Genomic DNA, 14,840 nt, shown 5'->3' on the forward strand with positions numbered 1-14,840 from the left:
CCTGCACTGGTGGCACAATTGGAAAGAGACAGGTCATCTCCAGAGAAGTGAGGTTTTTGCTTTTGTTTTTTAAAGCAAGAGCATCTTCTATAAGCTATGATAAAAGCAAGGAGTGGTGAAATATAAATATACAGGCACCAAAGGCACATCGTTGGAATGAAATAGACCCTGGTTTGAGCACCTGTCAGTCAGCTCAGTCCCTTCCTAGCTAATGATTTAAGCTCCTGTTAAGTCTGCTTTTCTCACAGAAAAAATTGGTGACAATTTTATCTACCTCTAAGGGTTCTCTACAGGTAGAATCTCAATCATTTTACCATAAAGAAACTATGGTACAGAGACCACACACATGGTTGAAAGCTTTGAGCAATTATACTGTAAATCCAAACAAAGGACAATTTAAGAAAGTAATGAATGTGAAGATTGGGCAAATGCTTTCCAAAACCACTTGCATGTGCTTAGTTCAAGTTCCTGAGAGATGTCCACATTCCCATCTTACCCACAGTTGCAGACAATAAGCCCACCCCACAAAGATCAGTCAGTCCTCCCTCCCTCCCTCCCTCCTTCCCTCCCTTCCTTCCTGGCCTTGAACTCAGGGCCTGAGGGCTGTTCCTTAACTTTTTTACTCAAGGCTGGTACTCTACTACTTGAACTATACTTCTACTTCTGATTTTTTGGCGGTTGATTGGAGGTGAGTCTCACCAACTTTCCTGCCTGGGTTGGCTTTGAATCATGATTCTCAGATCTCAGCTTCCTAAGTTGTAAGGATTACAGGTGTGAGCCATCAGGTCCTAGCAAACTTTTAGTTTTTTTGTTTGTTTTTTGGTTTTTGGTTTTGTTTTTGTCTGTCATGCGGCCTGAAGTCTGGGCCTGGGCACTGTCCCTCAACTCTTTAGCTCAAGGTGAGCGCTCTACCACTTGAGCCACAGAGCCACTTCCAGTTTTCTGGTGGTTTAATGGAGAAAAGAGTATCATGGACTTTCATGCCGAGGCTGACTTTCAACCATGATCTTCAGATCTCAACCTCCTGAGTAGCTAGGTGTGAGCCACCGGCACCTGGCTAGCTTTTAATTTCTATAGGTACCCAAAAAGCTCAAGGCTAGATGTTATTTAATATTGTTTTGGCTTGGAAAATGGCCAGGCCAGATAAAGGAGAAGGGATCACAAGCAAAGACTGTGCCCAAGTTTTCTGTAAAAAGGTGAAAAGCACTAGATTTGAAAAAGTATTAATCAGCTTAAAAGTTCAGTTTTGCTAGGACACAAGCTGTACAGTTTTCAGGAATAATCTCACCACATGGGATGTTGCCAAATATTGTTAGGAATATACTTATATCAGAGACTAGAGGAAAAATGCATAGAAACAGCAAAGAAAATAAAGTCATTTTGCCAAAGGAGAACATGATAGACAAGACAAAACAAAGCCAGAAAACAGCAGTTTCCCAGCTCAGCAGGAATGAATGAGTCTAGGCCAATCAATGACCCTATCACCCCAGGTCTTGGTATCCACAGCTCTTACCACAGGTGCCCTTTACCAGCTTCTCAGCCTCACTCAGTTTTTACAGTTTGCCTATTGCAGCTGCTGCCCCAGGCCATGACAGCATCCCCCTGATTCAGAACCTGAGACAGATTTCATTCCTTCAGTGTACAGAATTGGAGGCAGGCACTGCGAGCTCATGCCTGTATGCCTAGCTATTCAGCAGGCTGAGATCTGAGGATCTTGGTCCAAAGCCAGCCTGGAAAGGAAAGTCTGTGAGACTAATCTCCAATTAACCACCAAAAAGCCAGAAGTGGAGCTGTGGTTCATGTGGTAGAGCGCTAGCCTAAAGCACACAATCTCTGGGACAGTGCAGCGCCAAAGTCTTAGGACCACCACAAGAGAGAGAGAGAGAGGGTAGGGGGAGAGAAAGAACTGTGTGTGTCAGAGCTTCCTGCCTAGGCTGGCTTGTGATTTATTTTATTTTTTGCCAGTTCTGAGGCTTGCCTGGGTGCCTGGAAGCTATCTCTGAGCTTTTTTTGCTCAAGGCTAGTGCTCTACCACTTGGGTCACAGCCATATTTCCAATTTTTTGTTTTTTGTTTTTGTACTTTATTGGAGATAAGAGTCTCATAGACTTTCCTTCCCCAGGCTGGCTTTGAGCCATGATCCTCAAATCTCAGCCACTTGAGGAGCTAAGATTACAATGTGAGCCACTGGCACCAGTCTGATTTTCTTTTTTGGCAGGGGGGCGGGTGTTCGGTCCTAGGTCTTGAACTCTGGGCCTGGGTGCTCTCCCTCAGCTCTTCAGCTCAAGGCTAGCGCTCTACCACTTGAGCCACAGCGCCACTTCTGGTTTTCTGATGGTTATTTGGAGATAAGAGTCTCACAGACTTTCCTGCCTGGACTGGCTTTGAACAGTGATCCTCAGATCTCAGCCTCTTGAGTAGCTGGGATTATACCCAGCCTGATTTTTGTTTAATAATACAGTATCTTACAAATTTATATTTAGCATCTGACAAACCTTTCATTCAATTTCATAATTGCCATATATCCTATACCCCACCCCAACCTGACCAAACTCCCCTTTTCTTTTTTTCTTTTTTCTTTGCCGGTCCTGGGGCTTGAACTCAGGGCCTGGGCACTGCCCCTGAGCTGCTTTTGCTCAAGGCTAGCACTACCACTTGAGCCACTGCACCACTTCCAGCTACTTCTGTGTATGTGGTGCTGAGGACTTGAACCCAGGGCTTCATGCATGCTAGGCAAGCACTCTATCACTATGCCACATTCCTAGCCCCAAGACACCTCTTTTCAAGAAGAGAAGCCCCCACAGCCCAGAGAGACAGGCCGGTGGTGGGTTCCTTACCCGCTCCTTTTCACCATGTTCCAGGCCCAAGGACCCAAATGGCCCCAGTTGAATCCCAGAGCTGGTTGGGTCATTTCCCTGGGTGCACCCTCCAAGGCCACCCTGCCAGCAGAGGTAGCCCACTATAAATGGATCACCATTAAGACCCAGCAAAGCCCTACCGGGAATTTTCTTGGCCCAGCCGATCATGTGCACCAGTTCCTTGTCCGCCAGCTTGGTGAGGGACATCATCATGGAGGCCTCGGTGAAGGGCGTGCTGGGGCGGCTCACCAGCACATGGGGCGGCTCTGCCTCCTGCAGGGTGAGCACCAGCTGCTCCGGGCTCAGGTCGTTCAGCAGCAGCTCCTTCACCCGGACCACGTGCCCACCAGGTTTCTTGGCTTTGCTCAGGACGTGCAGCTGATCGCTGGAACTCCTCTGCCTTCTCACTATGCGGTACCCACACCTTTCTCTCCGGGAGCCTAGAGAGGACAGCAGAGGGTAAGCTGGTGCTTTCCCAGGTAGGATCCCAGCAACCTGAAAAGCCAGGATTAAAAAGAAGAAGAAAAGAGAAAAAGATGTAATGATATCATTGTAGGACCTGAATCTCTCCTCAGAATGTGTCTGAGAGCAGAGACTTCACTCTTTTCTTTGGAACCTGGGAGGCATGGACGGAGGATGACTACAGTTGGACATTATTAACAAACTCAGCACCATAACTTTTAGGTCTCCATTGAAGGTCATCCAGCAATACTAAGTCCAGTGCTGGCATATCTCAGTTTCCAAACTATGAAATGAAGATTTTTTTTTTCCTCAAGTAGAAAATGGGGAAAATAATAACACTTCAACATAGATATCTCTAAATAAGTACCAAATATTAACATCCCAATATTTTTAATGCTTATATACATGTATACATCTTTTCCTTTTTGCATACTTACACAAACAAGTATTTCTCAAATAAACTAACTGAAAAAATCTGGAAAATATAGAAGAGAAGGGATTTTAGCATACATTTAGTCTTCTTAAACTCTTTCATATTTTGTAAGCAAAATTAGAATCATGGTATATATACTATTTCATAACTTGCTTTTTCCCATATTAAAAGTGTCATGAAGCCAGGTGCCAGTGGCTCATGCCTGTAATCCTAGATACTCAGGAGGCTGAGATCTGAAGATCGCAGTTCAAAGCCAGCCTGGGCAGAGAGTCCATGAGACTAATCTCCAATTAACCACCAGAAAACTGGAAGTGGTGCTGTGGCTCAAGTGGTAGAGTGCTAGCCTTAAGCTGAAGAGCTGAGGAACAGCACCCAAGCCCAGAATTCAGCCCACACAACCGGAAAAAAAATGTATTACTTCATTGCAATAATTTAAGGAAATTTTTTTTGTTTTTTTTTTTGGGGGGGGGGGGGGTTGTTCTGTTTTGTTTTTGTCGGTCATGGGGCCTGAACTCTGGGCTTGGGCACTGTCTCTGCACTCTTCAGCTCAAGGCAAGAGCTCTACCACTTGAGCCACAACGCCACTTCCGGTTTTCTAGTGTTTTATTGGAGATATGAGTCTCACAGACTTTTCTACCTAGGCTGACTCTGAACCGTGATCCTCATATCTCAGCCTCCTGAGTAGCTAGGATTATAGGCATGAGCCATCAGCACCCCGCAAGAAATTAAGTTATTGAACCAAGAATACATGTAATTTTTTAATTAATTAATTAATTTATTCCCAGTCATGGGGCCTGAACTCTGGGCATGGGCACTGTGCCTCAGCTCTTCATCTCAAATCTAGTACTCTACCACTTGAGCCACAGTGCCACTTCCAGTTTTTCTGCGTATGTGGTGCTGATGAATCAAACCCAGGACCTCATGCATGCAAGGCAAGCACTCTACCACTGAGCCACCTTCCCAGCCCCTGTAAAAAAAATTTATATACATTAACAGATTAATCTCCAAAAGCATTTTAAATTTCATAATCTAAACAGCTAATTACATAATCTAATAGCTTAAATTCTACCTATTTCTTCATAATACTATTGGGCATTAAAATAATTTTTAATCATTATTAATCTTAAGAGTGACTAAACCATTATCCTACTTTGTATTTTTTAAAGTTAGTAATAAAGTCGACTAATATATATTTTTTTTTATTTCTTTTCCTCCACCTCCTCCTCTTCTTTTTCTTTTTTGCCAGTCCTAGGGCTTGAACTCAGGGCCTGAGTACTGTCCCTGAGCTTCTTTTGCTCAAGGCTATCACTCTACCAATTGAGCCACAGCATCACTTCCAGCTTTTTCTATTTAGTACTGAGGAATCAAACCAAGGGCTTCATGCTTGCTAGGCAAGCACTCTACCACTAAGCCACATTGCTGGCCCTATATTTCTTTGCTTATGAATGAACTATTGTTTATTTTGCCCCCTTTCTCTCTTAAAATTTAAAAAGGCTACTTATAAGTAATGATAGACAACTTTTGTTATATGCAATATTTGTCATGTTATTTATATAACTTTGTTCATGGTATACTTTGTCTTAAAAAGCTTTGAAACTCAATCAAGTGTGTCATATCATTTCACATCTAATTTATACAAACATTTACCTTTTTAAAGAGTTGTGCATTTCAGATCTATTTGGAGTTATATGCACATTTGTATTATGTGATATTGGTATTTCATGTTATATCCAAGTGGATTACAAATTCCCCAATATTATTTACTGAATAAGTTTTTCCCACTGTTCTTAAGTGGTTTGTTGCCTTTTTTTTTTTTTTTGGGGGGGGGGGGGTCAGTTGTGGAGCTTCAACTCAGGGCCTGGATGCTGTCCCTGAGCTCTTTTGCGCAAACCTAGGGCTTACCACTTTGAGCCACTGCACCATTTTCGGTTTTTGACTGGTTACTTGGAGATAAGAGTCTTACAGGGACTTTTCTGCCTGGGCTGGCTTCAAACCACAATCCTTAGAATCTCAGCCTCCTGAGAAGCTGTGAGCCACTGGTGTCCAGCTACTTTATTGCTTTTTTTTTTTTTTTTTTTGGTTGGTTGCAGGGCTTGGACTTAGGAACTAGCATAAGGCTAGTGCTCTACTACTTTGAGCTGTGGCTTCTGGTTTTCTAGTGGTTAATTAGAGATGAATCTCATGAACTTTCCTGCCAGGCTTTGAAGCTCAATCCCCAGCCTCCTGAGTAGTTAAGATTACAGCCATGAGCCAGTGGCACCTGGGTAGTTACTTTTCATGTGCATGCTGGTATTGAGGACTGAACTCAGGACCTGAAGCAGAGTGCCTGCCTAGCAAGTTTGGGGCCTTGAATTCAATCTTCAGCCCTCAGTACTGACAACTTTTTAAAAAGTACTTCTTTGATTACACATTTCTCTTTTGTGTAATGTATAAGGATAAGAAGTTTACAAAATATATTCTTACCCAATGTGAAAGATTTTGCATCCTTGCATTTAAATTTAACCAATTTTTGACAAAATCTAAGTTCAGTAGTGAGTTCTGGGCATGCTAGATTCCTTTTTTTTTTTAATTTCACATGACAGAGTGCTCAGCATCCTTGGCCATAAAGGAAATGCAAATCAGAACAATGCTTGAGATTCCATCTCACCCCAGTTAGATGGGCCAACATCGTGAAATCAAACAAAAACAAATGTTGGCAGGGATGTGGAGAAAAAGGAACCTTACTGTACTGCTGGTGGGAATGTACAACCACTCTGGATAGCAGTTTGGAGGTTCCTCAAAAAAGCTAAATGTAGACCTTCCCTATGACCCAGCCTTACCACTCCTGGGCATCCAACCTGAACATTATGAGCCAAGATATGATAAGGACAACTGCACATCCATGTTCATTGCCACACTATTCACAATAGCCAAGATATGGAAACAACCCAGATGCCCCATAATAAATGAATGGATACAAAAAATGTGGAACCTATACACAATGGAATTTTACACAGCCATTATAAAGAATAAAATAATGTCATTTGCAGGGAAATGGATGGAACTAGAACAAATCATGTTAAGTGAGGTAAGCCAAGCTCAGAAAAGACAAACGGTATATATGCTTTCTCTGATATTTGGGAATTAGATCTAAAATACACTGGGATATGGTAAATTATAGGAGATTCTAGATACTCACAGTGAGACCAAAAGAGGATACTCAAGAGAGAAACACAAAGATGCAATGCCTATATGCCTCTTCATATTAACATAAAATAATATATTGAAACAAATTCTCAGATATGGAAACAAGAAACCTTTCTTTTATTTCTTCTTTTATATCTTTATGTTTTTATTTTTTGATGACTCTGTCTTCTTTTCCTTATGTATGGTGTCTTCAAGTGTATATCTTCTTTTTTTTTTTTTTTGTCAGTTGTGGGGCTTGAACTCTGGGCCTGGGCGCTGTCCCTCAGCTCTTCAGTTGAAGGCGAGCACTCTACCACTTGAGCCACAGTGCCACTTCTCAAGTGTATATCTTCAGAAGGGTTAGAGGAAGGTACAGAACTCAAGGGTGAAAAAGTACAGCAGTGGAGTTCATTGGACACAGATAAAAGTGAACTATACAACTGTGGGGGGAGGGGTGGTGAGTGGAGACAGGAAGGAGGGAATGGGTGAGAATGAGGGAACAGAAGACACTGTACAAAGGAAGTGTACTCATTACCTGACTCGTAATTGTAATCCCTCTACATCACCTCTATAATCACAATAAATTAAATAAAAATATTTCTGGGCAAGGAATTCATTCATTTTTTTTTCTTTTCTTTTCCTTTCTTTTTTTTTTTTTTTTTTGTCTGAGACTGGGACTTTAGCTCACTTGCTCTTTGTCTGAAGCTCTACCACCTGACCTATACCTCCAATCCATTTTTTTTGTTGATCATGGGGCTTGAACTCTGAGCTTGGGCACTATCCTTCAGCTCTTCAGTTCAAGGTGAGCTCTCTACCACTTGAGCCACAGTGCCACTTCTGGTTTTCTAGTGTTTTATTGGAGATAAGAGTCTCACAGACTTTCCTGCCCAGGCTGGCTTTGAACCATGATCCTCAGATCTCAGCCTCCTGAGTAGCTAGGATTACAGGGGTGAGCCACCAGTGCCCGGCTCAATCCATTTTTCTATAAGGACATTTCTAAATATTGTGGCTTTGACATCATCACCTCAGAGGGAGCATCTCTGAGGATCTTGGTTCACAGACAGCCTGAGCAAGAAACTCCATGAAACTCTTATCTCCAATAAGCCACCAGAAAACTGGTAGTGGCACTGTGGCTTAAAGTGATAGAGTGCTAGTCTTAAGTGAAAAAGCTCAAGGACAACACCCAAGCCCTTAGTTCAAGCCCCATGACTGACCAAAAAAAAAAAAGGGATATTGACTTGACTTAATGACAATGATGATGGTGATAAATGATAAAAGTGGCAACTGTCACCTACTGGAACCTTCCGTAGGCCAGGCATATATATAGGACACAGATTATCCCAGGCTGACAAGGGCCTTAGAGACCACTGCATCTGCAACACACAGAGCAGGAACATAAGAGATCTCAGGTATCTTGTCCAAAGTAGGAAGTCTACAAAACATCAGAAGCAGGACCTAAACCCAAGCAGCAGTTTATATCCAGAGCTGGTGCTTTAAATAACTATTGCATTCTACTTACCTATCAAATCCCCTTCATGGAAGTACATACAGCAGGTAAGTAAAGAGATGTCACCAGGAGATGCTGAGCTAATGTCCCAACCCAGGGGTACAGACCACACAGGCAACTATTCCAGTTGTTCTCCTGCCTACTTTGCATAGCAGTACATCCTTATAACGAAGCCTTCGTTCTTCATTCTATCCAGATTTCCTCCATTTAAACAATTAGATTAATACTACAATAGGAAAAAAAATCGGAAGTGCAGAAGAAAAAGACAGTAAGAGAAGAAACATGAGCCATGAATAAAAAGTTAAGTAGATGGTGCAAGTGGATCTAGAATGTAGGTTAGAATTCTGTTCACTGAAGAATAAATGTTGGAACTACAATGTGTTAAGTTGTAACTGACATGACCTGTTCTATGAGGGGAGAGCAAGAGGAAGGAAGGGAAGTTGAAGCAGCAGACACTGTGCCAGGCCTGGGTCATCTGAACACATACAGTCAACATAACATGAAGAAACAAAACAAGATGCCCTCTGTAGGACTCACACTTGCTCTGACAGCCATAACCGAACCAACTCATTCTAGTACAATAAAATGTTCTTATTAGCTACTCAGGAGGCTGAGGTCTGAGAAAGTGCTGTAAAGCCAGCCCAGCAGGAAAGTCTGTGAGACTCTTGTCTCCAATTACTCACCAAAAAGCCAGTAGAACTGTGGCTCAAGTGGTATGGCACTAGTTTTAAGCAAAAAAAAAAGCTCGAGGACAGCACCCAGGCCCTGACTTTAAGCCCCAGTACTGCATACACATGCACACACAAAAGGCTCTTATCTTAAAACAAATTTGAAAGCTTTTTTTTTTGTCAGTTGTGGGGCTCGAACTCTGGGCTTGGGTGCTATCCTGTGCTCTTCAGCTCAAAGCTGGTGCTCTACCACATGAGCCACAGCAACATTCTTGTTTTCTAGTGGTTTATTGGAGATAAAAGTCTCACAGACTTTCCTGCCCGGGCTGGATTTGAACCTTGATCCTCAGATCTCAGCCTCCTGAGTAGCTAGGATTACAGGCATGAGCCACTAGTGCCCAGCTTGAAACAAAACAAAACAAACTACACAAACCTTAAAATATTGTTCAAGTGCTGAGCATAGTGATGCCTACCTACAGTCTCACACTCTGGAGGTTGAAGCAGGTAGATCACAAGTAATCTTCCTCATGAGACCCTGTGTCAAAACCAAAGCGCAAGGCCCTGGGTTTGATAAGGACATTTCCTCACAAAGCAGGGACACCAACCTATATGGCAGCCCTTGTATTCCCAGGCCATGACTGATGGTGGCACTGCTTGGACCATGTAGGTTTGCATCATTAGTAGTTGTTAATGACGGTTTGCATTACAACAAAGGTCTACAAAGCACAGTGATTTATTTGGTCCTAGGTGTCTTCCTAGAACCACTTTGCCGGATCGGATACACTCAAGTCAGGGTCAATTTCAAGGAGAAGTTGGGCCCTGGGGTTTGTAGAGCTGCTACAAAAGTACCGTGTTCCATCCTCTCTTCTATTCATTTTTTCAATTTCTATGCTATGTCTGTTGTTTCTTTCAAGTAAATACTACAAAGTCCTCATGGCAACGTAACAATTATTTATGATAAGTGTCATAGTTTCCTAAGTATTGCTCCCTTCTAGGCATCTAGGTTACAAGCCCTAAAAGTAAAAGAACCATTGTTCTCTACTATATCTGGCACATTTAAGAATCTAGGAACTTGTAGGCATGGATGGGGATGGGGGGAAAGCAAAGGAAAGGGTGACATTGTCCAAAAAGAATTGTACTCATGGGGCTGGGAAGGTGGCTCAGTGGTAGAGTGCTTGCCTTGAATGCATGAAGCCCGGGTTTGATTCCTCAGCACCACATAAGCAGAAAAAAGCCAGAAGTGGTGCTGTGGCTCAAGTGGTAGAGCGCTAGCCTTGAGCTGAAGAGCTGAGAGACAGCTCCTAGGCCCAGAGTTCAGGTCCCACGACCAGCAAAAAAAAAAAAAAGAATTGTACTCCTTACCTGACAATGAAATGGTAACCCCTCTGTTCATAATAAAAATAAAATTGTTTTAAAAAATAGTTTAGGGGGCTGGGAAGGTAGCTCAGCGGTAGAGTGCTTGCCTCGCAAGCATGAGGCCCTGGGTTTGATTCCTCAGCACCACATAAACAGAAATGGCCAGAAGTGGTGCTGTGGCTCAGGTGGTAGAACACTAGCCTTGAGCTGAAGAGCTGAGGGACAGTGCTAGGCCTATAGTTCAAGCCCCACAACTGACCAAGAAAAGAAGTTTAGGATCTACATCTGAAAACCTTTTTTTTTTTTTGTGGGGGGGGGGGAATGCAGAGTGGGGGGGGGGGCAGTCATAGGGCTTAAACTCTGGGCCTGGGCTTGAGCTTTTCAGCTCAAAGAGAGCACTCTACCACTTAAGTCACAGCACCACTTCCAGTTTTCTAGTAGTTAACTGAGGATGAAAGTCTCACAGACTTTCCTGCTCAGGCTGGCTTTAAACTGTGATCCTCAGATCTCAGCCTTCTGAGTTGCTAGGATTACAGGCATGAGCTACCAGTGCCCAAGTTTTTTTTGTTTTTGTTTTTTTTACTAAGATGCCTCCAAATTACCAAGGCCCTGGGTTTGAAAGACATGCCAAGGTGTCAGTCAGGTAATTATCCAACCAAGGGCCACAAGTCCCTGAAGCTGTGTAGTGGCCTCTTCTGCTGCTAAAGTAAAATCTGCCTCCTGTTGTTTGCTTGCACTTACCCAAGCTCTGCCTGCAGCCATGGGAAATAAGTCAGAGCAACACAACAGCATCCACATACTGAAGGCAGTAACCACGCCGTCCATTTCCTGTCATTCCAGCCCGCCAGTCCCCAGCGTCTATCCCTGCCCCACACAGCAGAAAGGATGGGAATGCTCACCACACTTCACCATCCCTACTTCATAGCACTTCCGCAGGCGGCAGGCCTGGCAGCTTTTACGCCGGTTCTTATCTATGGTACATTGATTTGTAGCTGGGCAAATATAATCATTATGGCCTAAAGCAGACAATAAAAACAAACAAAAAATAAGATCATTGTTGCAATACTTCAGTGAAATCTCTTACAGTTCAATAATACTGACAACACTACCCAGGTGAGAGTAGGAAATAGGTACAGGTACAACCAAAGTTATTAAGTTATAAAATATCAAATATTGAAATTATTTTTAATTCACAAAAACTCACATTTGAAGCAATCTATTACCCCCCCCCCATATACCCAACCCACTCTCTCAAACACACACTGAACCTTGGAACTGCTCATTAAGTACAAGTGTCAAATGGGTCATAGTGAAATGTCTATCAGGTCATCTCTGCAAAATTGTTGGAAGGCAGAAGTTGAAAATTAAAGAAGCAGAAAGCAATGGTCCTGTACCTTGAATGCTTCTTTTAAAAAAAGCCTTACATCCTTCACATGACCAGACTCCGTAGTGATACCCAGATGCGTAATCGCTGCACACCGCACAAAAGTGAGCATCCCTCTTTGAGCTTGAACTGGAAACAGGACTGGTGCAGCTGCTCCCACTAACCTTCCTTTTTAGCGTCTCTCTGGAAGCAAAGGAAATGTCCATTGTAAAAGACTTAAACAAGGTGTCAGTGGTTCATGCCTGTAATCCTAGCCACTCAGGAGGCTGAGATCTAAGAATCAGAGTTCTAAGCCAGCCCAGGAAGGAAAGCCTGTGAGATATCTTATCTCCAATAAACTACCCAGAAAAAGCCAGAAGTAGTTCTGTGACTCGAGTGGCAAAGCACTAGCCTTGGAACACAAAGAGGCTTACAGACAGTACCCAGGACTTTAGTTCAAGCCCTAGGACTGGCAAAAAAAAAAACCCAAAACTTAAATGGGAAAGGAAAGGTTAGGAGACTGACTCAAATGGTAGAGCACTTGACTAGCAAGCATGAAAGCAATCCTCAGATCTCAGCCTCCTGAATAGCTCAGATTATAATCTGAGCTATTTCATATATATATATATATATATATATATATATATGGGCATGAGGCACCAGTTTCCAGCTTTGGAATGCTATATTTGAATAGTTTCTCAGTGATCCTTACAAGGTGCTATTTTAGTTCATTATTTTTGAAGGTGTGTGTGTGTGTGTGTGTGTGTGTGTGTGTGTGTGTTTTACCAATTATCTCTTCAGACTTCATTGTTAGTACTTCATTTAAGTTGGAATACTACATAGCTACTTTCATTCTGGAAATAGCTTGTCATGAACACTAAATTGTCATTTCATAATAGCACTCTAAGCTGAAAGTAAACATTTATTTTTCAAACCCAAACGCTTTCATCAAGAGCAAATTGGGAGTTTATTGCATAAAAACAGTAGTCATGATTTTGAACTCTTCCCACAACATCCATTCATAAGCACAACTTGGCAGTAATAGGTTTTAAGGATTGGGTGCGGGGCCTCATGCTGGCTAGGCAGTGCTCTATCACATGAGCCACCCTACCAGTCCCTTTTTGTTTTGAATTGATTATTTTCTGGATGGATCTGGCTTTAAAACTGGCGAGCCTGGGATCTGATCCTCCTACTTGTAATTTCCTCATGTCACCAAAGATGATGGGCATGAACCCATATACCCAGCCAATAGTTGAGAGCCTCACAAAATGTTATGCCCAGGCTGGCCTCAAACCACAATCCTCCAATGTCTGCCTCCCAAGTAGCTAGAACCATAGTCTTGAGCCACCCTGGCCAGCTAGCATAATTTCTTAATAAGAAGGAGAATATCAGAATGGAACAGAGCATCCTGTGTCTTGGATGCTATAAGTATGTAAGTAATCTAGCCGACTAACAAATAAAGACATCATACCATACACATCCTCCTTCTCAATGGCTCATAAAGTGAATTGAACAGTGCTCTTGAATGACGATTCCAAAGGAATACGTACCTGTTTAAAGGTAAGGTGTGCTCTAGTGCTCTTGCTTCACACCAAGGACTCTTCTGAGGCTCTGCATACAGAAGCGACGACTGGCAATGGATCGCCAAAGGAGACAGATGTCCAGGAGCTGACCACAGCACATCTGGGCTTGTGGTCTGTCGACTAGGCCCACCATCCAAGTTATTAGCATTGCCAGGAAGACTGTAGTTCACCAGAGCTGGGCTATAGAATGTCATGGCTGAGTATTCATGGCGGCTCTCTACATAGGAGGAAGGAATATAAAGGGGGCCATGCTCCAGGGGTAGGACAGGCTGACTGCAGTTGAAAGAGGTGGGAGAGTGAAGGCTAGACGGTGAGTTTTTGATATCCATGTCTTGAACAGGTAACAGCTGAGAAAACTCCTTGTGAGAAGAGGCACAAATGGACATTCTAATGGTCTCAGAACCGCATGAGTAGGTGAAGTGCCTATAAAGAAGAAACATCCTGGTAACTTCACTAGCCCTATAGGAATAACTGTTTAAAGAGCTATAGCTGGCCGGGTAGCAGTGGCTCACACCTGTAATTCTAACTACTCAGGAGGCTGAGATCTGAGGATTGCAGTTCAAAGCCAACCCAGGCAGGAAAGGCCCTGAGACTCTTATCTCTAATAAACCACCAGAAAACTGGAAGTGGCGCTGTGGCTCAAGTGGTAGAGTGTTCTCCTTGAGCTGAAGAGTTCAAGGACAGTGCCCAGGCCCCACAACCGACCAAAAAAAAAAAAAAAAAAGGAGCTATACCTGGATGTTGTGGTACATGCCTGTACATGCCTGTAATCTCAGTGCTCAGAAAACTGAGAAAGGAGGATCCTGAGTTTGAGGCCAACCTGGGCTGCTCAGTAAGACCTTGACTGAAAAAAAAAAATAATTTTGTTTTAAATACATGCCCATATTTGTATGGGATGACAAATACATCTGGAAACTTATAGATGAAAATATTAATCCCAGGGCTGGGAAGGTGGCTCAGTGGTAGAGCGCTTGCCTTGCATGCCTGAGGCCATGGGTTCGATTCCTCAGCACTACATAAGCAAAAAGAAAAAAGCCAGAAGTGGCGCTATGGCTCAAGTGGTAGAGCGCTAGCCTTGAATGAAGAGCTGAGGGACAGCACCCAGGCCCAGAGTTCAGGCCCCATGACCGGACCAAAACAAAAAGAAAAGAAAAGAAAATATTTTTTTAATAGCTGAGGTCTTTATTTCAATTTGTATGTACAGTAAAAGTGCTGCTGAGAGTCAGCAGCAAAGAAAAGAAAATACTAACCACCGAGGGGTGGAAGTGTGAGGCATGGGTAGCTCGCTTTCTCTTTCATTCACTTCTTTATTGCTTTGGACAGATAACTGCAAAATTTTTATGCCCAATAATTTATTATAAATATTCTTTAAAGTTGTACTGGGAGGCTGAAACAGGAGGATCATGAGTTTGCTAGAGGCAAGACACTGTCTCAAAAAAACAAACA

At 42.9% G+C, this 14,840-nt stretch overlaps 1 protein-coding gene across 1 annotated transcript in view; it reads right to left on the bottom strand.

Annotated features, from left to right (window-relative positions):
- Positions 1-13,780, bottom strand: part of Esr2 (estrogen receptor 2) — a 34,103-nt gene extending 20,323 nt beyond the window's left edge. The window contains exons 1-4 of the mRNA XM_042682516.1: positions 13,362-13,780; positions 11,843-12,015; positions 11,348-11,464; positions 2,998-3,297 (exon numbers count right to left, since the gene is read on the bottom strand). Of these exons, the coding sequence (XP_042538450.1) occupies positions 2,998-3,297; positions 11,348-11,464; positions 11,843-12,015; positions 13,362-13,780 (1,009 nt within the window). The remainder of the gene's footprint in view (positions 1-2,997; positions 3,298-11,347; positions 11,465-11,842; positions 12,016-13,361) is intronic.
- Positions 13,781-14,840: the final 1,060 nt, after the last annotated feature.

Source organism: Dipodomys spectabilis, unplaced genomic scaffold (genome assembly GCF_019054845.1).
Source record: "Dipodomys spectabilis isolate Male_0828 unplaced genomic scaffold, ASM1905484v1 ptg000073l, whole genome shotgun sequence".
Taxonomy (NCBI): domain Eukaryota; kingdom Metazoa; phylum Chordata; class Mammalia; order Rodentia; family Heteromyidae; genus Dipodomys; species Dipodomys spectabilis.